Genomic DNA, 19,605 nt, shown 5'->3' on the forward strand with positions numbered 1-19,605 from the left:
GTTTTTTTCAAGACAACAACAAATCTAACATAGAGCCCCAGGGTACCAAAAATAAAGAACGTTAAGTAGTTCTAATTTTCTGAGGTATTCTCAGTTACACAATCGTGCCTTTTTCCCCCTCCCCAGTATAATGAGAGTTCTCTGATCCGGGTTTCTGAAACCCAGAAATAAAAGGTCTACTTGTTCATTCCTGTTTATCCTGCCCCTTAAGTGCTCTGCAGAGAAATAACAGCATCCAGCAGTAAAACAAGGTGAGCTAGAAAGAATGCATAACTGCCTTTTATCTGTAGAGGCACAATGCCTAACCTAGTGGCAGAAGCCTCAGGAATCATCATGCACATGGTGTTGACAAAAGGATGCAAGCGTTTTATTCCTTTACAGTTATGATAATGTCTTACTACTTTTATACATGTGAACAACAAAAAAAAAGTGCATTTTACTTACACAACATATTTGCCAAATAAAATGAAACAAATTTCACAAATTTGTACACAGCCCTCAAACAAACTCTATTTTATTATCATCAATAAACAGCACTTTTAAGAGAGTGTAAAAGTTACAACTTTTCCACCCCATGATCCCAGTGTCAGCAATCTGGATTCAAGAAAAAAATAGACAGACTCAGCTACTGGTGCAAATATTGTACTGTACAAAACTCCTCAGATTGGCTAGGTGAGTGATAAAATGCTTACAAATATACCTTCTACAATCAACCAAAAATTGAAGAATTGAGTGGTAAATTAAATATTTCCTTTTTTGCTAATCTAATCTCATCTATAAATGCAAATATACCCTCACAAAACCCATCTAAAAAAGCAGGAGTAGAGGTTTTGTGAATTTCCTGGAAAAAATCTATTTCATATGAATCAAGACTGACTGCTTGGACAACTACAGAGCAGGCTGGGAAATCTGTGTGAAGCTGCAAAAGGGAAATAAAAAAATTAGTCATTTTTCAGGGAAAAAACACCAAAGAGAGAAATTGTGATCTGAACAGCATTAACATACCTGGATTGGTTCTTGCTGCTTAAAAACAGGACCAAGATCAGGCAGAATGAGCCTGATATATTCTTCTTTGGTGCATTCCTCAGCAATTAGGAGAACATTAGGCAAGACAAAGGGTACCATATCAGGATTCACAAATTCAGAAGTCAAGCAAGGCAAAATTCGCTGAATTATGACACGCTAAAAGAAAAAAAACAATCATGCATCACATTGTACTGCATTGCAGGAAGTTACTATTGTGCCAGCTCAACAGCTTTTGTATTAACCTGATATTTACAAAAAGCAGATAGACAATTTTCAATTTTGAACTCTTTATTTTCACAGTATACTTTAGCTAATTTACACTGTACTACTTTGCTTACTTTTCTCTGTTTGCACTCAAAACATAAGTGGAGACTATAACAACTGTGAAGGTCAACAAAAAGCAATTAACTGTACAGAAAATAGGGCTTTCAGTCACGTACATGAGTTTTGGAAACCTTATTCTATATACTTTCTTAAAAAAGACCCTAAAAAGAACCTTAAAAAAGACCCCATCACCTCCCTCAAAATAATCAGTTTTTCGGTACCCCATCACACACTGAACACATAATCCTACTAGACTTCCCTGTAAAACTCCAGGTACGTTCCCTAAATGGGATTCTGCTGACAAAATAGGTATTAGTACCCCATCACACACTGAACAAACACATAATCCTACTATACTTCCCAGTAAAACTCTAGGTACGTTCCCTACATGGGATTCTGCTGACAAAATAGGTATTTACACCGTGGATGTCTCCTGTAGACATCCCTAAATGCTTTTAAAGTCAATAAAGAGAAATACACAGTTCAAGGGCACAGTCCCCTTCCTCATAAAATATACTTTCAAGATAGAAAAAAAAATGAATGCCCTGAAGATGATTAGGTTAGTCAGTGGCTGTCTAAAGTTAGGTGAAATACATCCCGTCTATTTCCAAATTCAAAGCATCAACGATCTCTGATCAAAGGAAAAAATTACTAAATTAAAAAGAAGAGAGTATTAAACATGAAGTTTGAATTTTGCACTGTGCAGTTAAAAACAGAATTAAAAATAAAGACATTTAATGCAATGGTTGAGAAGCTCTGAGCCAGGATAAGGAGTCAGTCTAGACATAGTGTCTAACACTACACAGCAAAAATCTGTAATGACAGACATTTGCCTTTGAGGTTTCTGGGCACTGCGAGCACAAGAGAGCTCTTCGTCTGTTGAGGGAAGAAGTTTTGCATCACTCAACATTAAAGTACTGCCTTGCTATGAAAAAACTTGAAGCAATCTTATTGGAACAAAAGGTGGCAATATGACTTCAAAGAGCTATGATAACATCTGCAAACAAAGGGAAAGACTTGTAAGTGGAGCAGAGACAACTCCCTTTCAAAGTGGGATGAACTGCAAGAAGACATGCAAATGATGGCTCCTTACACATAATGATAGCACAATTTGCCATTTTCTGTTTAAAGAATTCTTGCTAGCTGAGGAGTATTTCCACACCAATTATTTTCTAATCTCCCCTTTTTTCCTACTACTCTATTCTGACAGTCTCGTGGCAGTGTATTACAGTACAATGCTACACAAAGTCCTGCATTCCCAGATTCAGAACGTTAACAGATGTTCACATAGTTTTAAACTCACAATTTCAAGACATCATGCAGACATACCTTAGGAAGTTTTGGCAGAACCTTTGGTAGACCTTTAAAAAACTGTGATTTCTGAAGGTTATCTCTTTGAAATAATGAATCAAAATACTGAAGCGTCATTGCTCCTACATCGTCAAAGAATGGTATCTAAAAATAAGATTAAAAGCTTGTGATCTGGAGGGAGACAACATTGACACTGTTACAAAGATTCCATAATATTACCACCTATTTACCTTCTCAATGCACTACAGTAAACCGTTACAATGACACACCTGCAACTAACAATTAGAAAAGTACATTTTTACATACTAAGTAGTATAATATTCACAGATAAAGGTTCATTATTAAGACAGCATTTTCTTAGCATTTTAAACAAACCCGTGCATGTTATGTGTATCTAAGTTAACTTATTGTAGATGAGATAATGTTTTGTCTACAAAAAAATTGAGTGAAAAGTAAAAACCTTGATTAAAAGTTCTCCTAGGAATAATTATGCCAGTTAATATTACAACAAAGGATTACCTACTACACCACCCAGATCTGGCTACTACCCCTGGAAACTTATAATGAATCAACATGCATATATATGCAATAAATGTGTAATTATATTAATTTCTCTCCAATGTTCTGACCCACTCGTATATCCTGTCCACCGTAATTTCTCACATGCTCTCCCATGTTTGCATTACTTCAGCAAAGAAGGCACAGGCCTTCTTAAGTATTGTGTAACAATGTATATACACAGAGCAGACTTACAAAGATGGCACCAACTAAATACCAGGGTGTTTCATCTATAGCTGTGGTATATAATATTAAGACTGATAGAGCTGCTTCATTGTTAGATTGATAAAAATGCACGATGATAACAAGACTGTTTATATAAAAATCCATCCCCCAACATTCAGTTTTCAGTTAGCAGATGAATGAAAAGAGTAGAACAGCATCTATCCAAGATATACACAGACTGGAATGAAAAGTTCTGCCTTCAAAAACTTGCATGGCTAAGACTCCTCCTTCCTGCTAGCTCTCATTTTTAGGGAGGGATATATCAAAACTCACGGGCTTGCAACTGTTAAAGACAAAGCATGGTCTCTCAGACTATTAAGAATCTTGTTTTCAGTTGAAAAGTTGTGCAAAAAGAAAGGATGTAAAAGCATTTAAAGAAGCTCTGTATAATGCAGAAGAGAAGCTAATAAGAGTAAGGCAATAAAGAAGAAAAGAATCAGAAAAGCAGATTGGAGTAGGGCAATACAGAAGAAAATAATCTATCAGCAGAGAATTGAAGCTAGTCTTCGCTGTGGACTTAAATTCTGTCTTCCAGATCACACACCAAAAGGTATGTGATCGTGGAATTCTACACAGATTAACACAAAGTAGTTCAAACTAGCAAGGTAAACTCGCCCATCTCTAGCTTCATGTTAGCTGATGTCAGGCTAGCCGTAACAAACTGCTTTTAGATCTAAAGCTCTAATATCTCCACCCTACAATTCAGCCTGCAGTGCAGACCTGGTAAAAGAGACCTAACATCTTTATAAACCATACTGCTTATTACAATCATTTACAGACTTGTTTGTTGTAGTCCTTCAGACTAGTTGAAACCTGAGTAACATTTGCCAATTTCCTCACTTCCTATCTTTCAGCATATATGTTGGCAGAACCATTGCCTGTTTCCCCTCCCTTCTTCACTCACTATTTCTTCCAACTGTTAAGATACTGATTTCTCTCTCTACATACAATCTTTTTATATGACAGGAAAAGAAGAAAATTGTTTAGCTAAGCAAATCTAAGCAGGAACTTGAAAGGCTATCAGATACGAGAAAATAGGGTATAAGACAAAGGAAGAATCATGCTTTTAAGTTCAACTTTCAGATAGAAAAGCAGAGGAAGAGTTTGTCAAATTAAAACTTAAATTATCCAACTTGCAATTAATTTTTGCTTTATTATGGCAAGTAAGCTCTGAATATATTTTAGGCTATTCTTCTGCACATTTAAGAATACACCAAAAATTGTAATCCAAAAGTTAATCCTTACCTTTACTGCCCTTTATCATTTTATGGCTTTAAAATCCTTCCAATACAGTTTTAAAGACTGAACTGTATAAAAACATAGCATAAAAAAATACATCCAACTGTATTGGAAAGCAACAAAATAGTGCTTCACTGAATGATTATTGTAAATTCTGTTTTAGCACCCACTTCTTCCATATTAATAAAGGTCAGCATAAGGACAACTTTTGGCATCAACTAACATCATTATTTCCAAAATAGTTAAAAAATATTTAACATTTCAACTAAAACGATTAACAGGAAAACACTTTAAGATAGCTCTATTGTTTCTACAAATCAAACACTATTTTCCCTCTTTCCTGTGGCTACTGTATTTTCCATGAACTGACCTTAGTCATTTGATCTGCGTCTGGTCTGACTGCTGGAGCTACATTTAAGAGTAGCTTTACATGTTCACGCACCTCCTCTGGTATATTCTGAAGAGTACTGGAGCTTAAACGGCTCAGCTGCGTAAGTAATTTAAGCACATGCACCATGAAGTCAGAAAATCCTGCATATAACTATTTCCAATACACAATAGGACTATACTTCAACTTTTTGATGGTTTCTCTGCCCACACCTTTGATATCCCTCCCTTCTCCCCTTGTATAACCCATTTGCTTCTGATCCCTCACAGTCTTCTTGCTGTCTCCCAACAGCCTACCTGCTTCAGGTCACATTTCCCTATCTCCAACTTCTCATTGCGTTCAGGTTATCAGAGAACACAAACCCAGTATTTTTAAACAGGTACATGATATTATCTGAGGTGTTGTCTACACACATTAAAATACAGTACACACAACTAAAGCAATAGGCACCCAAAGAAGTTACGACAAGGAAACTTGCATATGAACATACATTATGTCAGCTGACCCAAGTAACTATCTTCTGTTAATATTCATAGTCCACAAAGAATGTGAAATAGCTGACAGCTAAGTGGATATCAATTGCCATGTCAAGTGACCAAATCACTCTAAACTCAGCCATCTTCTGTGGTCCTACATAAGTCATTCACTGCCTTGTGTTTCATACTGTTCACCCCAACAGGTAAAATATTTATTCCACAAGAACAGCATTCAACAGGTTTACAGAGAAATCAGGTGAAAAATGAATTTGTAGTTTATAAAGCTGGTACACATAACTTTCTCTACACATTTTTATTTCCTGTATTTTGCTAGGATTCTTTTTTCTTGTCATAAAGACAGCATGCAAGGTATAATACCATTATCGGATTGTTTATGTTGCAGCACTGGTATTGTGTTCTAAATATTTAAACCTATTTTAAAACAGTAACTTTTCAAATACGAAAATCAATGAATAATAGTTACAAACGGAACAAATACCTGATCCAGCTGTCTACTAAAGCTTTTATAAATATCCTGCTTGTTGACCTCAAAAATCGGTTTCCCTTTATTAAACACTGCATACATAACAGCTCCTAGAGAGTACATATCACTGGCTGTCTCACAGCTCACGGAGAGAATATATTCTGGTGCCAGATATTCAGGATTTGGAAGACACAAGGATGGCAAGTTTGGATCCCATTCCTTACAAGGGAACTTTGGCTGCAAGAGAAGTGAAAGACAGTACATTTATTAGGGATTTTTAAAGAACATTTTCAATAAGAAACTCAAGCAGAAAAAATTGATCCACTCAAATTTCAAATTCAATTATGAATGAAACGGAGTAAGGCAAAACTGTTAAGAATCTGTGCCTGTAGCTTAGAGTGATTAGCTGATGCAGTTAAGTCTGAATACTGAAGTTGGGAAGAATAATATAAAATCAAAGCACTGCTGTAAGAGAGAAACATGAGCTATGATGGGAATTCATTTTAGGAGGCAGCAACCAGGCACTGAGTGGATGCAATAGACTAAATTAAGTAGCTTTACATGTCATCCGACATGCAGCTGAGCAGAAGTGGCACAGGCTTCAGCCTCTATCTGAAACCATCACTAGTCTATTTCGACTCCACTGAGCCATCTCAGACTCTTTTTCTCTGATGACCAAAGGCAGCACTTCAGCCCAGACCTGTGCCATATGTTCAAACTTCCTGCCAACAAAATATAGAGGTGAATATTAACTAAAAGATTCTGTACTGAAATTCAAGGTAATGAAACTGGTTTCAGAAAAAGATCTGAATTCAACATTTAATGATGATGAATATAAAGATCTGTTACCTCCTGTTCAGATGGATTTGTTGACTGGATACAAAAATCAAAGCCCATAATTTTCCATGCTCCACTCTTATTCAAAATTATGTTTTCAGGAGTAATATTTCCATGAACCATTTTCACACTGCTATGCAAAAATGACAAGCCTTCAGAAACCTGTTAATAAAAGATTATTATTCCAGGTTAAGTATTTCCCCAAATATCCTGTAAGACATTTACAAAAACTCTGATCCTGTGGTCACAGTTAAATTAGTAAGTTAACTAAGAAACCATTTTTCACCACTATCTTAGGCTGTGTCTTAAAAATTATGTATGAAGGAAATTAAACATGGATGCGTAATCAGCAGATGAGATTACTAGTGCCAATTAACTCACAGCATAAGACCAAAAATTATTTTCAAAGTTGATCAATATATTCACCAAATAAAACCTGGGAGCTATTGTTCCTCCACAAGAAGGTTAAGAAAAGATCCAGTGTTCATCCTCTCTTATACTTACAGTGATCAGGGCACTATCATCCCTCTCTTCCTGGTTATTTGATTTACTACAGGCAGACAAAACTTTGGCAGTTTACAAACTTTATAAAACAATCATTAATACTAAAAGCACAAGAAAATTATAAGGACAATCTGTGTCATACCTGAAGCAAACCATATTTGGTCTCCACATCATAAAGTTTGTATTCTTTAATGTCAGATGGTAAAGGAGAAGGTAGGTTGTCCCAGTTGCCAAGAACGTTAGCTAAACTTGCACAGACTGGTTCTGTACAAAACGCCAAGCAATCCCTATAGAGGAAATACATAAAAACATTTCTTGTAAATAAATGTAACAAATCTCTTGACGGCAAATAAAGAACCATACAAACATCACATTATGCGTTACCAGAGCACTTGGTGCTACCTAAATACATGTTATATTTCAGGTTTTGAATCCTTGTAAGTAATATTATACTAGAGAGAAATATATCAGTATCTGAACAATTCAAAATTATTAGAATATAAAAATCAGCTTCAGTTTTTTTATTCTCTTACATTCAGATACATCACTAATGATGCATACAATGCTTCACAAAAAGTTTTAACAAAACAATGCTTTTCTTGTCCTGATCCAGGAAAATCAAACAAATCATTCTTACTATTAAAACTTGTAAAATCAGGCTTTTAAGCTGTGCCTAAAACTGACACATCCCTGACTGAACCAATACTTATTGTGGTCAGAAACAAAATTAATAAAATGTAAGGTAGCACCTGAATATTCTTTTACTTTGCAAATGAACAGAAAACACGAGGGCCAAACACAAATACGCTTGTTGTATGAACTGCAGCTTACATGCGAAGTGACTATTTTCTAAATTATTTTTTCTATTGTTTTCTTCAAGATAAAATACAGGTCTTGTTTACGCATTTTCATGTTAGCTGTGTTTGAAAAGCACAGATGAAGCAAACTTCCGCACATAAAGTGGACTCGCCGTAACACTGTGCTTCAAAAATCCAAATTTTGAAGTCCTGAAAATAATGTATGTCTCAGTTTCACAAACTTCATGTAACACAGACAGAGTCATTCTTTATATCCACATTCTTCATACTGGTCTGTACGGTGCTGGAGGCCCTGAACAAACATTGCACCTCACTTCTTAATTGTTTCAAAGTTTTTTTGGAGAAAGCATTACATATTTGATAGCAAACGTGCCTGGTTTAAGGAGGAGTAATTCATGAGAACACTAAATACTGTACCAGTATGAACACCAAAAACTGAGTAACAGTAATCATAGAATGGTTTGGGTATATTATATATAAATCTTTATATATATAAAGTTATCCTTGTATCTTTATGTATGTAAAGATATATTTTTGAGTATAAAGTTATAGGCAAGAAGACAGAAGCCTAACTTTTTGTTTATTCCCTAAAAATACCCCAGAAGACTACACCTCAGCATGAATCTACCACATCGTTTTTATGTATCTCAGTAATTAACAAGCTTGCTTTTTGAAGTAAAATCAGAAACACGCAAACCGCTCATTACTTATCCACATTTTAGTTCTACTTGAGCTTTATCTATTGCCTTTCTGAAAGAAAACCAACTGAAAACTCAAATTCATCGAATCCTGTCAGCCACCCTGACAGAACTTCTTTGCTTGATTTCCTCCCTACCATTCTGTTAATGCCATCCCTTTCCTGTTTCTGTTAACACAACTAGGGCTATAAAACTCATTTCTGTAGTAATCACAAGGAAGAATCAGAGCATGGAAAGACAAAGTCCTTCATGTTCAGTCTGATTCCAACTTTACCATAGAGCTTACACATTTAGTTACAGTTAAGGCACAGGTGGTAGAAAATACCTAGGGAATAGTTATTCAGTGGTTTTAATAACATAAACTCTCTGATTGCTCTTGTTTTGAGAGAACGGAAAGATGGCTGTTTATTTTTTACTTTAGGAGCTTATTAAATAAGGACCCAAACCAGAGTAATGGAAGGATGGGGCAAATCTAATTAAAGCAACTGAATATTGCAGAAGCTGATGTCTGCCATACAGTGCAGCTTCTTTAACAGTTCCCTGAATAATATCAAAATGAACATAATAAAAAGAAAACAAGTTAAAAATGAAAACGATGGCCAAAAATGCATACGCTTTGCAAAAAACTGCAACAGACAGAATGTCTAGTAAATTAAGTATCTGGGACTCTTCATACTACTACTGTTTTTAATGGGTAGCAATGGCATTATGAGTAAACTTACAATTTGTCTTTTTTATCCTTTTCTCCAATAACAAGTTAAATATATAATAATATTGCTCATCTGTGCTGTTACTGAAACTCAACACCTGTTTTAAGTAAACATATTGCATTTTTATATTAAATATTTAATATAGAGTTTTTTCATTATATAAATGCATGTGAAAATGTATAAATTATAATATATATATTTATACGACATGCAATTATATTGAATACCAATAATTTGGAGTAGAAACATTCTATTAAGAGTGGAAAAGCTACCCATACACTAGGGTCAGAAAATTAGGGCCTTTCTTTCTACATCTACTTCAGCTGTGCAGGTACACCAAGTACCCCTTTGCCCCACGAAGGAGGAATAAAGAGTGACTTGCAAGCAGTTCAACACAACTGCATGTTACTTTGGAGACACAAAAAAAAAGCTGAGGTACAGTCTAGCTAGAAGGAGCCCATCGCAGATTTCTTCAAGAATAAGCACTCTGGAAAGACCTGCAATTTTAAAGAAATTTTACAGCGTGCCTGCACAAGGTAACACACACAAATATTCCAAGTAAACTTTTCTTTTACGAACCTCAGCCAAAACCCGTTACACCAGTTTCTGGCACAGCAAGCAACTGGACAGGTTTTGTGCTACCACTGTTTCTACCAGTAGCTGAGTGTGCCAAGTATGGAAAGAAGAACAATTGGAACAAAGCATAGGGCATTACTAAAAACTCACAAATGAGAACTCTAACGTAACAACACTGTTAATTTTACTCAAAATGCTTAAATTCTTCACAGGAAGAACAAAGCTTTCTTAACATTCCAAGGTATGAATCTTAGCCTTTTCTTCTGAAGTGCAGAGTTCAGGGAAAAAATAATTACAGTTGCAGTTACTGAGTCAATTGACATTTTCTTCACTGAAAGGGTTATCAAACATTGGAACTGGCTGCCCAGGGAAGCGGTGGAATCATCATCCCTCTGGAGGTATTTAAAAGACACATAGACGTGGTGCTTCGGGACACAGTTTAGTACTGGTTTTGGTAGTGCAGGTTGATGGTTGGATTTGATGATCTTAAAGGTCCCTTCCAACCTAGATGATTCTATGATTGTATGAAATACTGTGACAATTTTAGGAAGAAGCCTGGGGTATACTCTGGGATTCACCTGCATGCACTATGACAGAGATGACCCTAGACCCTTTAGCGTGTAATAGTTCATTTACTGTTGTAGAGTACTGAGAGCTGCTTTCAATTACCTAATTAATCTTCCTTAGACTTTTGTGAGGGGCATACTGAACCACAGGGTCAATGACAGCTTTGAGGCCTTGTTAATGCGAAACGTGTTTAGTACTGGAGGAAAGATACATATAAATATGCAAGTGTCACTTAATCCAAGAGATCTTTCCCAAAGCAGGCATCACAAAGATGAAGAAGCATTCCCACAGTATTCTCAGCTCCTAGAAGCCAGTACATTTGGAAAAACGCAGGTTAACATACAGAATCAAAAACGTAGAAGTTTGAGAAGTAATGTACATGAATCTTTATTGGACTATCATTTAGAAAAACTACTTTGGAAAAAAAACCTCTAAAACCTTCAAGATCCTACTCAGTAGGATCAGGATCAGCTTTCTATTTTAACATGAAACCTTTACTTTATTTGTTAGATTTTAGTGTGCTGTTATCACTACAGTTGAACAGTAAATCTGTAAGACTAAACCATTATTGTGCCTCGTGACCAACCCTACACAAATCAAATTACCACTACCAAAATACACTGAATTTTGTCTCCCTCGATTGGCATTTGAGGACCTTTTAAACAGATATGTGGCCACAACACACATACCAAAAATCTCCAATCTCATACGCACTAAGCATATACATCTCATAAACGGAACAAACATATGAACAACCTTTTGCAAGAAAACAATTTTTAAGAGAGTTCTTTAAAAGCAAAGTTAATTGAACTTCAAAATTTTCATGGTCTCAGGGTCATGTGCAGCCTTATAGCTGCAAATGGACTAAGAACATGCAATAGATTATTAATTAGATGCACTAGATCCACACCAGAAATGCATCCTATGGCTTGGTGCAAGGAAAAAAAAACACCTGAGGGTGGGGCGAAAACTTGAATCTCATCAGATGCATGTGTTGAATGTTCCAGATATTTTACGTCCAGTATCAAAACAATGACCAAGAAAGTCGGTTCTCAACTTTACTAGAGCTTACCTGGATTCCTCCAATGGATGTTGAACTGTAAGTAGTCGAGGGTGTCGAAGCCTGGTTAGCTGTTGAACACCTCGTTTTAAAGAATCAATAATCTGATCCTTTTCAAATTTTTGATACTTGTCTATTAGCTTCTTATCAAAGACAAAAACAGCCACTTCCTAGAAATAAGCAACAAAATGCACTCGGTATATAACACAGCCAAAAAACAAGCCTATACACAATTACATACACACACACACACACAAATTTTCTGAATCAACAGTGCAATCCCACCAATGCAATAAGTATTTCAATGTATATGTATATATACACATTGTCCTATACTTTGTCCCAGTCATAATCACAGTTTACTGTATATAACCTCTAGAATATATATTTTAAGAGTTAAGCTACTACTGCTCCTTAGCTAACAAACAGTAATGTGTAAATGATAACCACTGGCTACACAGTGACAAAGCAGCAGATCCACACGACAGAAATCAGCTTGATTTTAAGTAGATAAAAGCATTTGCATCAACTATGAATAATTAAAATATTCTGAGCATATATGTATTCATTTGGCATTAAATATATTGAGTGGTGCTTTATTAAATCTGACGCTGTCTCAGCATTCTGCTCCAAAGCAGTACAATCTATATTAAACTAAACACTGATGAAAGATAATTTATAGCCACAGTAATCAATTAATTTGATAACACCATTCACATGATAAATCATTAAGAATTTTTTAATGCTTAAACGTGTAAAAAGAAGTCCCAGAAAGGTGGTAGATGTTAAAAACAGAGAAAATAGTTCTTCCAACCAACCTGTGCAAATGGAGTGGGAGAAAATTAAGACATTTATATGAAACTTTGAAATTAGAGGTGGATGTGAAATAAAAAATTAGACTACATCACTACCTTGTAAGCCAGTAAAGAGAAATAAATCAATTGAAGAAAAAATGAATTAAAAACTTTACCGTGAAAGAGAGAGACTTTCTTATACTCCTGCAACAGCATTGTAAGTAATGATAAAGTTTAGAAACCAGTAGAAAATAATAGGAAAACAAAGTTTTCAGTCACAAGAGGAAGTCTATGCTCTTGTAGTGCACATTTTATAACCATTATTCTAATTAAAATCTCAAAGGAACAGCTATTGATTTTCTTTAAAAAAAAAAAAGAAAAAAAAAAAGACTTCTAGAAATAGGCCATATAAAGAAAGAAATTCAGTCCAATACACAAAAAGTTGGTTTATATTTTTTAGCTGGTACCTGTTTCATGAAACCATTAGCAGGTGAAGGTCTACAACCAACTCAACTAAGTACACTTCCTCCTTCTCTTCCTACCAGCTCCCTGCTCTAACTTTTGTGTGATGGATCAAACATTAACATTGACACAAGGCAGGGAAGAACCAGTTACAGGGGATGGAAGACATAGACTAAACCCATTATTTAAAAAATACTCATTTTCCAGTACAAAGTGTGAGTGTATTGAGCAGTATGTGACCAATAACAAAATTTCAAAGTAATATAGCACTTCTGAAAGCACTTCTGCTAATGACAAATCAAAATGATCAGAAAGTGAGTATTTAAATAAATGGGACATCAGCTATGTTTTGAATATTTTCAGATGGCTATAAGTAAGTTCTATTGGTGCTTGCTGCAATCCTGCATAGTTTGTGTGAAGTTGACATAACTTCTACCTATCCAAAACCTGCTCACATGCAAGTATGGATTTGAAATTGTAGTATTCTACATATGAAAATGATTGCTACCACATTGATTTTGTACACTTAGTCATTGTGGAGTGTCAAGAATCAAAATAATTTGAGCTGACAATTTCCTTTCAATACCTTTATTTTCATATAACGGATCTCATACAAGAAGAAAGCATACAGCCTTCTGTCTGCTCATGGACACTAAAAAGTTAAATGTTCTGATATTAATAATTCAAAATACACCATTCTGAAATTCAATTCCATCATCAACATTTATTTTTATATGCAGAATTCCCTATCAATAATTTAATATCTTAACCTCCATAAGTCACCACATATTACTTCACAGAAAAATGAAGAGATAGCTGAGTCATGGGCCACAGAACACACACTCAACGCACAAAAATTACTGAAACCATATAGGATGCTTGGAAACATTCAAAAGCGTTCATGGTTTTACGCTGTGTGAAGCAAATAACCCTGTAAAATTTTGACTATGAACACATTATTTCTGTTTTCCCTTTTCTGTTTTAAAAGAACTGATATTCAATCCCCAAAAGGAGGGCTATTGACTGTAGCTGATAGACATTTCATTTCCTGTAATTACTCTCACAGAAACTTACTGAGATGAAAGCCTGCAAAGGATTTACATAGTTACTACCTCTTTCCACCAAAAAGCTCTAGGGGAGCTTCCACTTCGTTTTTTTCATTTCATAGGTTTGAAGGAAGAGTAGCTTCCTCCTGCAGATGACTACTCATTATTTAATTCTTCAGTTGTGTTGTAATTCCAACTTTGTGATACAAAAAGAAATTTAACATAAAAAGACTAAAATATATTTAAAAAAATACGACTGCTTTCCACAAAGAAAGCAGAAAAGTAGAGGCAAAACCACTCTTATCTTTAATGACACAAATTTTCATTCATAATGTGATAGGAAGTAAACACACCTTGCTCAACATGCTCCTGTCTCAACACTGTATACCAGTAATGCGACTACCTGGGTTAGGAAGTATGGATAAGCGTGTAGGGGACTAGACGGGACACAGTGCTAAGTTTAAATCTCAGTTCGGTACACAAACCTGAGACAGTCCACACCTTCTGTCCCACCTTCCACATGTTTAAGTCAAGTGAAGTGCTTTACTTCAAAGTGGTGTTAGGTAAAGCTCAGTGATGACATTGAGACAGCTGTACGTTATGATGTGTTACTACCTCTTTCAAATACTTGCCAGGACGAAGACCTTCAAGAAAATACCTCTTGTTACTGCCAAGAATTTAGAATTTTTAACATCAACAAACACCAAAAAGATCAGTGTTTTATTTCTACAATGCCTTTGCCAAGGAATTACATGTCACCTGTGCAAACAGGAGTAATCATTTTCCACAACATGCAAAACACAGGACATGGTTTAACTGGGCTATAGCAGCACATCAACCCATCTAGAACGCTTTCAGACACTGAACAGAAAAGTGTAAATAAGTTCTCTTTCACTGTGCTTGTGTATTTCAGGGGAACCCTGTTGACCACTGCCCCAAAACCCTGGTATTCACTAATATACCCCTTCATAAAGTTTTTTTTTGTAGTTTTAATCAATAAATGCCCCAATTTTCTTTTCCCAGCTTCTTTGTGTAGTTTTCCTTTGTATTGGGTCTGGCTGAGATGGAGTTAACTTTCTTTTTTTCCCTGCCCGTGGCAGGGAGGTTGGAACTCGATGATCTTTAAGGTCCTTTCCAACCTAAACCATTCTATGATTCTTCATAGTATCCCATATGGTGCTGTGGTTTAGATTTGTGGTAAAAACAGTGTTGATAACACTGTTTGGCTGTTGCTGAACAGTCCTTTCACAGCGTCAAGGTTTTCTTTACCACTGCAGTGAGTACGCTGTGGGTAAGCAGGAGACTGGGCCAGGACATGGCCGGGACAGCCAACCTGAACTGGCCAAAGGGCTATTCCATATCACATAACATCATGCTCAGTGACAAAGACTAGGGTAGAGGAAGAAGGGAGGGTTTGCCTTCCAAGGTAGCTGTTGTTGGGAGACTAGCTTCAGCGCCAGTCTACCTGTGGGATATTGTGAGCAACTTCCTTTGCTTTGCTTGTTTTTCCCCCCACTTATGTTTCATATTCCTCACGAAACACATGCCAGTTTGAAACACACACTGACAGTTTAAAACGCATGTCCTTATTTACCCATGTAAACATTGTATAAACCAAACACAATGCAAAAATCCCACTCCTATCTTAGCCAAAGCAACTGCTAAAAAGAAACAAACAAACAAACAAAACAGGGGGAAGGGGAAAAGAGAGAGAGAAAAATAATTCTCCCTAACCAGAAAAAGGCAAGCAGGCAACCAAGGCACATCACGTTTTCTGTCCTGCCCCCAAGAGGAAGGTAAGAATTCAGAAATACACTGGGTTTTGTGTGCCCAAAAAAAAAAAAAGTATTTCTAAATTAATGACTATAAAAGCTGTGCAAATGTAATGGTAATGGAATAGCAATATCTCTTCCTATTTATCTCACTGCATACCAAGAAAACTTGTCAACAATACGCATAAAACGTTCAAGCACTATAGTCATGAATGCCACAGAAACTCAAATCCTCCTGTTTTCAATGACTCTTTGAATAGTCTGGAGTAATAATGCCAGAGACTAAGCACAGAACACGAAGGAAGAAAAAAAAACAACAACACAAAATATTTAATAATTACAGCTCACCATCTATCTTGTGAAATGAATGGTGTAGCGCTCTTGTGGAAAAAAATTAAATGTAATCAAGTCATGAACATAAAAGCAAAGAAAATTTTAAGGTAGCAGTCAGAGTGCTTGATTTTAGAAACTTTATGTTTGTTTTCTGTTTCATTTTTGTTCTCTATTTCACCCATATGCACTCACACATTTTTTAAATGAATAATCAAATTAACTCACTATGCAAACACATGATGTTTTACTAAAACCTCCCACTGTGCAAAGCAAAATAGTCTCTCAACTAAAATACTGGAAAGCATTCCAGTATTATGCTGGTCTTTTGCCAGAAAAAGGTTTCCCTCCAGCTTTTGGGGGGGTTATTTTTAGAAGCTTGCCAATGTTTTTCTATAACCCTACTTTCCCATCAGTTTGTTTCAGTCATAAGGTATACAATACAATTATTTCAGTTTTAAAATTAATTAGCCTTTAAAGTTTGAATAGTAGGAAGCTTTCATTTGAAAGCTACTGTATGCACAGCCAAAACAACAGAAAGCTGACTTACCCACTGTTAATATATTTAGTACTACCACAATAAAAGTTAAACACAATTACAATAGTCTTGAAGTCAAAACCATTATCTCCTTAATTCTGCTAGTTTTTATACCTGAGCTGCCAACAAGAACATTAAGTGACCTTACCCTACCTATTTCTTTATGATCATCAGGCTTTCCAAGCAGAAAAAAGGACAAGTGTCATATTATGCCAGAAAAAAATATAAGTGCATAAAGACTAAGTTAAATAATCCAAGATGAGCAGAAATACACATTGCAAAATTAGCAACATGTTACTTCACGTATAACCAAAAAGACTCATAAATCTTTCAAACAAATGGCAGCAAATCAGCTATCAAATAGCACCAAACAAATATATGCACACAGTAATTTCCTCACATTCTGTTAGGTTGTTATTCAATCACCTACAAAGCAAGAAAGAAAAGACAAGACATTAAAAAAACCCAACAGAAATCCAGAAAAAACAGCAAGGCAGGAACCAGGCAGAACTCTGAAAAGAGGAATAAAATCATACATATCTACTGTCACCAGAGATGGAATATTTGTAACTGTCCACTGACTTAAAATAAGAACCAAATGAATCCATATGTGAATCTTAACTTCAACTGACCAAATTTTGTAAAACGGCTGACTTTGATTTGTCCTGAGAACAAAAATTTCTGATCGGCTCTACTGCTGTAACGTTAAAACTCCAAATGTAGCTATTTTATTGGGCTACAGGGACTTGTGTTGTTGTAAAGTGACAACAACACGGCCAATTAAGCCCTTACATCCTGCTTGTCTGATTACAATACACGTTACTGTAAAAAAGCTAAGTGCATGTAGGTTCAAATTAGATATACACACTTGCAATACAGCCAATATGTGCATCACTTCACAAGCGAATGCTACCCCTTGGAAAATGACAGCCAGCCCGTTCCGTATTGCCCTGCCAACATTCAAAATGTACATGCAAAAGAAATAATGTTAAAGAACAGATATATTATATATAATATATATAATACAACACAACATAAACTGTTTATATTGCTGCGTAGTTTTATTTTGCAATGTCAAACTGAATGTTGACATGATGTTACCTAACTATTATATTAATAATGAATGGTAATTGCATGTGAAATAAGCAGCCATCTAAAATTCCTTGCAGTACGATTGCTGCTGTATTTTTAATGAGTAACGATGGCATACAAATGTACAGATGTTAGTCAGGGTTTACAGAGACACTGCAGAATCACATGTGGTAACACCTGATCTAAAACTCTGCAAAACCAGTGGTCAGAACACCCACTCAAAGCTTGAAGAACATGATTTAGGGGAACCAAATTACATAGACTCTGTCAATCAGGCAGTGAAAGAAACTTGCTACAACTCTCCAGACCTTAAAGCTACACCTGCTACAGGTCAAATGCTTAATGGGCACAGACTATTCAATGTTATCATCTCTTTGTACAGTTACGTAAGACCAAAAAACCAACCCAATTGGTACATTGGGTAAATTCAGTAAATACTAGATGTACAGAGTTCTGCAACAGCTAGACAGATGCTTGAGAATATGGCGAAAGTACCTGCGTAACATTATTCTGATTCTGTAACAATCAGATCACACATTCTCAACAGATTATTTATTCTGCATAGTATATTTCTTCTCTATTTGCTACAGTATATTTTCCTACCATCTAACAGATTGTATACATATTTTCCAAAGTTATTCCTCTGTGTCCATTTCTTTTTGGTACATCTTTAGCAAGCTGATTCATCGTCTAAGTGACCTCACATCACTTCAGCATCAAATTTAACTCAAGGCCATAACTTACAAACACTTCTATTTATTTGTTGAGAATTCTATTTCCTTTCTAAGTTTGAAAAAAGACCTTTCACATTTCTCCAGTACAACAAAGTAATTGTCTATAATAACAATTCTTAAACTCTGTTTCTGGTAAACCTTCTTCCAAAGTCACAATCCCACTTTCATTTACACATGTGACTTCCAGTGAGTGAAAAGTTTATATGCCAGTGCTCTAAACCCTAATACTTTAAAGAAACTAAAAGGGAACAATACTGATCTGGAAGCAGCACAGGGAAGGCACAACTCACTTCCTCCACAGCCACCTCCTCTATCCCATGCTTTCCTGTTACTGTATCTCATGACTTAACATTTCTAACCCCTCAATTTCTGTACGGCAGCTGAGCAAAACACTTGTCTTTTTTTCCCGAGAGCAAATGATGGCATACTTCATGATTTTTATTTTCTTTTTTTTACACTGTTGAATGCCAGTACTGCTGCCAAAAAAAGCCACAAAATAAAACAAACTGGGGAACTGATCCATGTCAAAACAAACTTCTTTCTTCTTGTCAGACCACTTTTAACTCAGATTAATTCTTGGTCTTGGTCTCAAATTGTATGCTATGAATGCAGAACCACTTCTTTCTCCACCACTGCAGGCATAAAGCAATTATAACCTATGTAGCTGAGAACATTATATTTAAATATAATGTTGAGTCCTTTGTTTCGTTTTATTTACCCTTAGCATTAGACTCCCAGTTGAATTTTGTTTTTAAATGCCACCTACCAACTGCTATTTATCAGTCTGTTATCTAATGCTTATAAACTTACGTCTTTACTTGACAACCCACCTGTTTTGTTGATTTTTTAGTTCCATTAAAGATCTTCCAAGCAAGACCATTACCACCACTGGCAATATGTCGGCCAACATCAAATTCCCTGGTAACAGGATTTCCCATGACTGCACTGGTGACATCAGCCGTTACCTTTGTAACGGTACTCTTCAATTTATTCAGCATGGACTCCATTTTATCAACCGTAGAACAACGTATTATCC

The 19,605-nt window shown here is 35.7% G+C and overlaps 1 protein-coding gene across 2 annotated transcripts in view; it reads right to left on the reverse strand.

Moving 5' to 3' along the window:
* The window catches only part of SCYL2 (SCY1-like 2 (S. cerevisiae)), a 31,884-nt gene extending 12,279 nt beyond the window's left edge, over positions 1 to 19,605 (reverse strand). Inside the window, exons 1-8 of one of the 2 annotated variants that reach the window (XM_009882579.1) lie at positions 19,400 to 19,605; positions 11,799 to 11,971; positions 7,515 to 7,659; positions 6,881 to 7,030; positions 6,047 to 6,268; positions 5,054 to 5,170; positions 2,680 to 2,805; positions 1,006 to 1,182 (exon numbers count right to left, since the gene is read on the reverse strand). In XM_009882579.1, the coding sequence (XP_009880881.1) occupies positions 1,006 to 1,182; positions 2,680 to 2,805; positions 5,054 to 5,170; positions 6,047 to 6,268; positions 6,881 to 6,991 (753 nt within the window). In that variant the 5' untranslated portion in view covers positions 6,992 to 7,030; positions 7,515 to 7,659; positions 11,799 to 11,971; positions 19,400 to 19,605. The remainder of the gene's footprint in view (positions 1 to 1,005; positions 1,183 to 2,679; positions 2,806 to 5,053; positions 5,171 to 6,046; positions 6,269 to 6,880; positions 7,031 to 7,514; positions 7,660 to 11,798; positions 11,972 to 19,399) is intronic. The other variant, XM_009882578.1, reaches the window with a different exon arrangement.

Source organism: Charadrius vociferus, unplaced genomic scaffold, assembly GCF_000708025.1.
Source record: "Charadrius vociferus isolate BGI_N301 unplaced genomic scaffold, ASM70802v2 scaffold72, whole genome shotgun sequence".
Lineage (NCBI taxonomy): Eukaryota > Metazoa > Chordata > Aves > Charadriiformes > Charadriidae > Charadrius > Charadrius vociferus.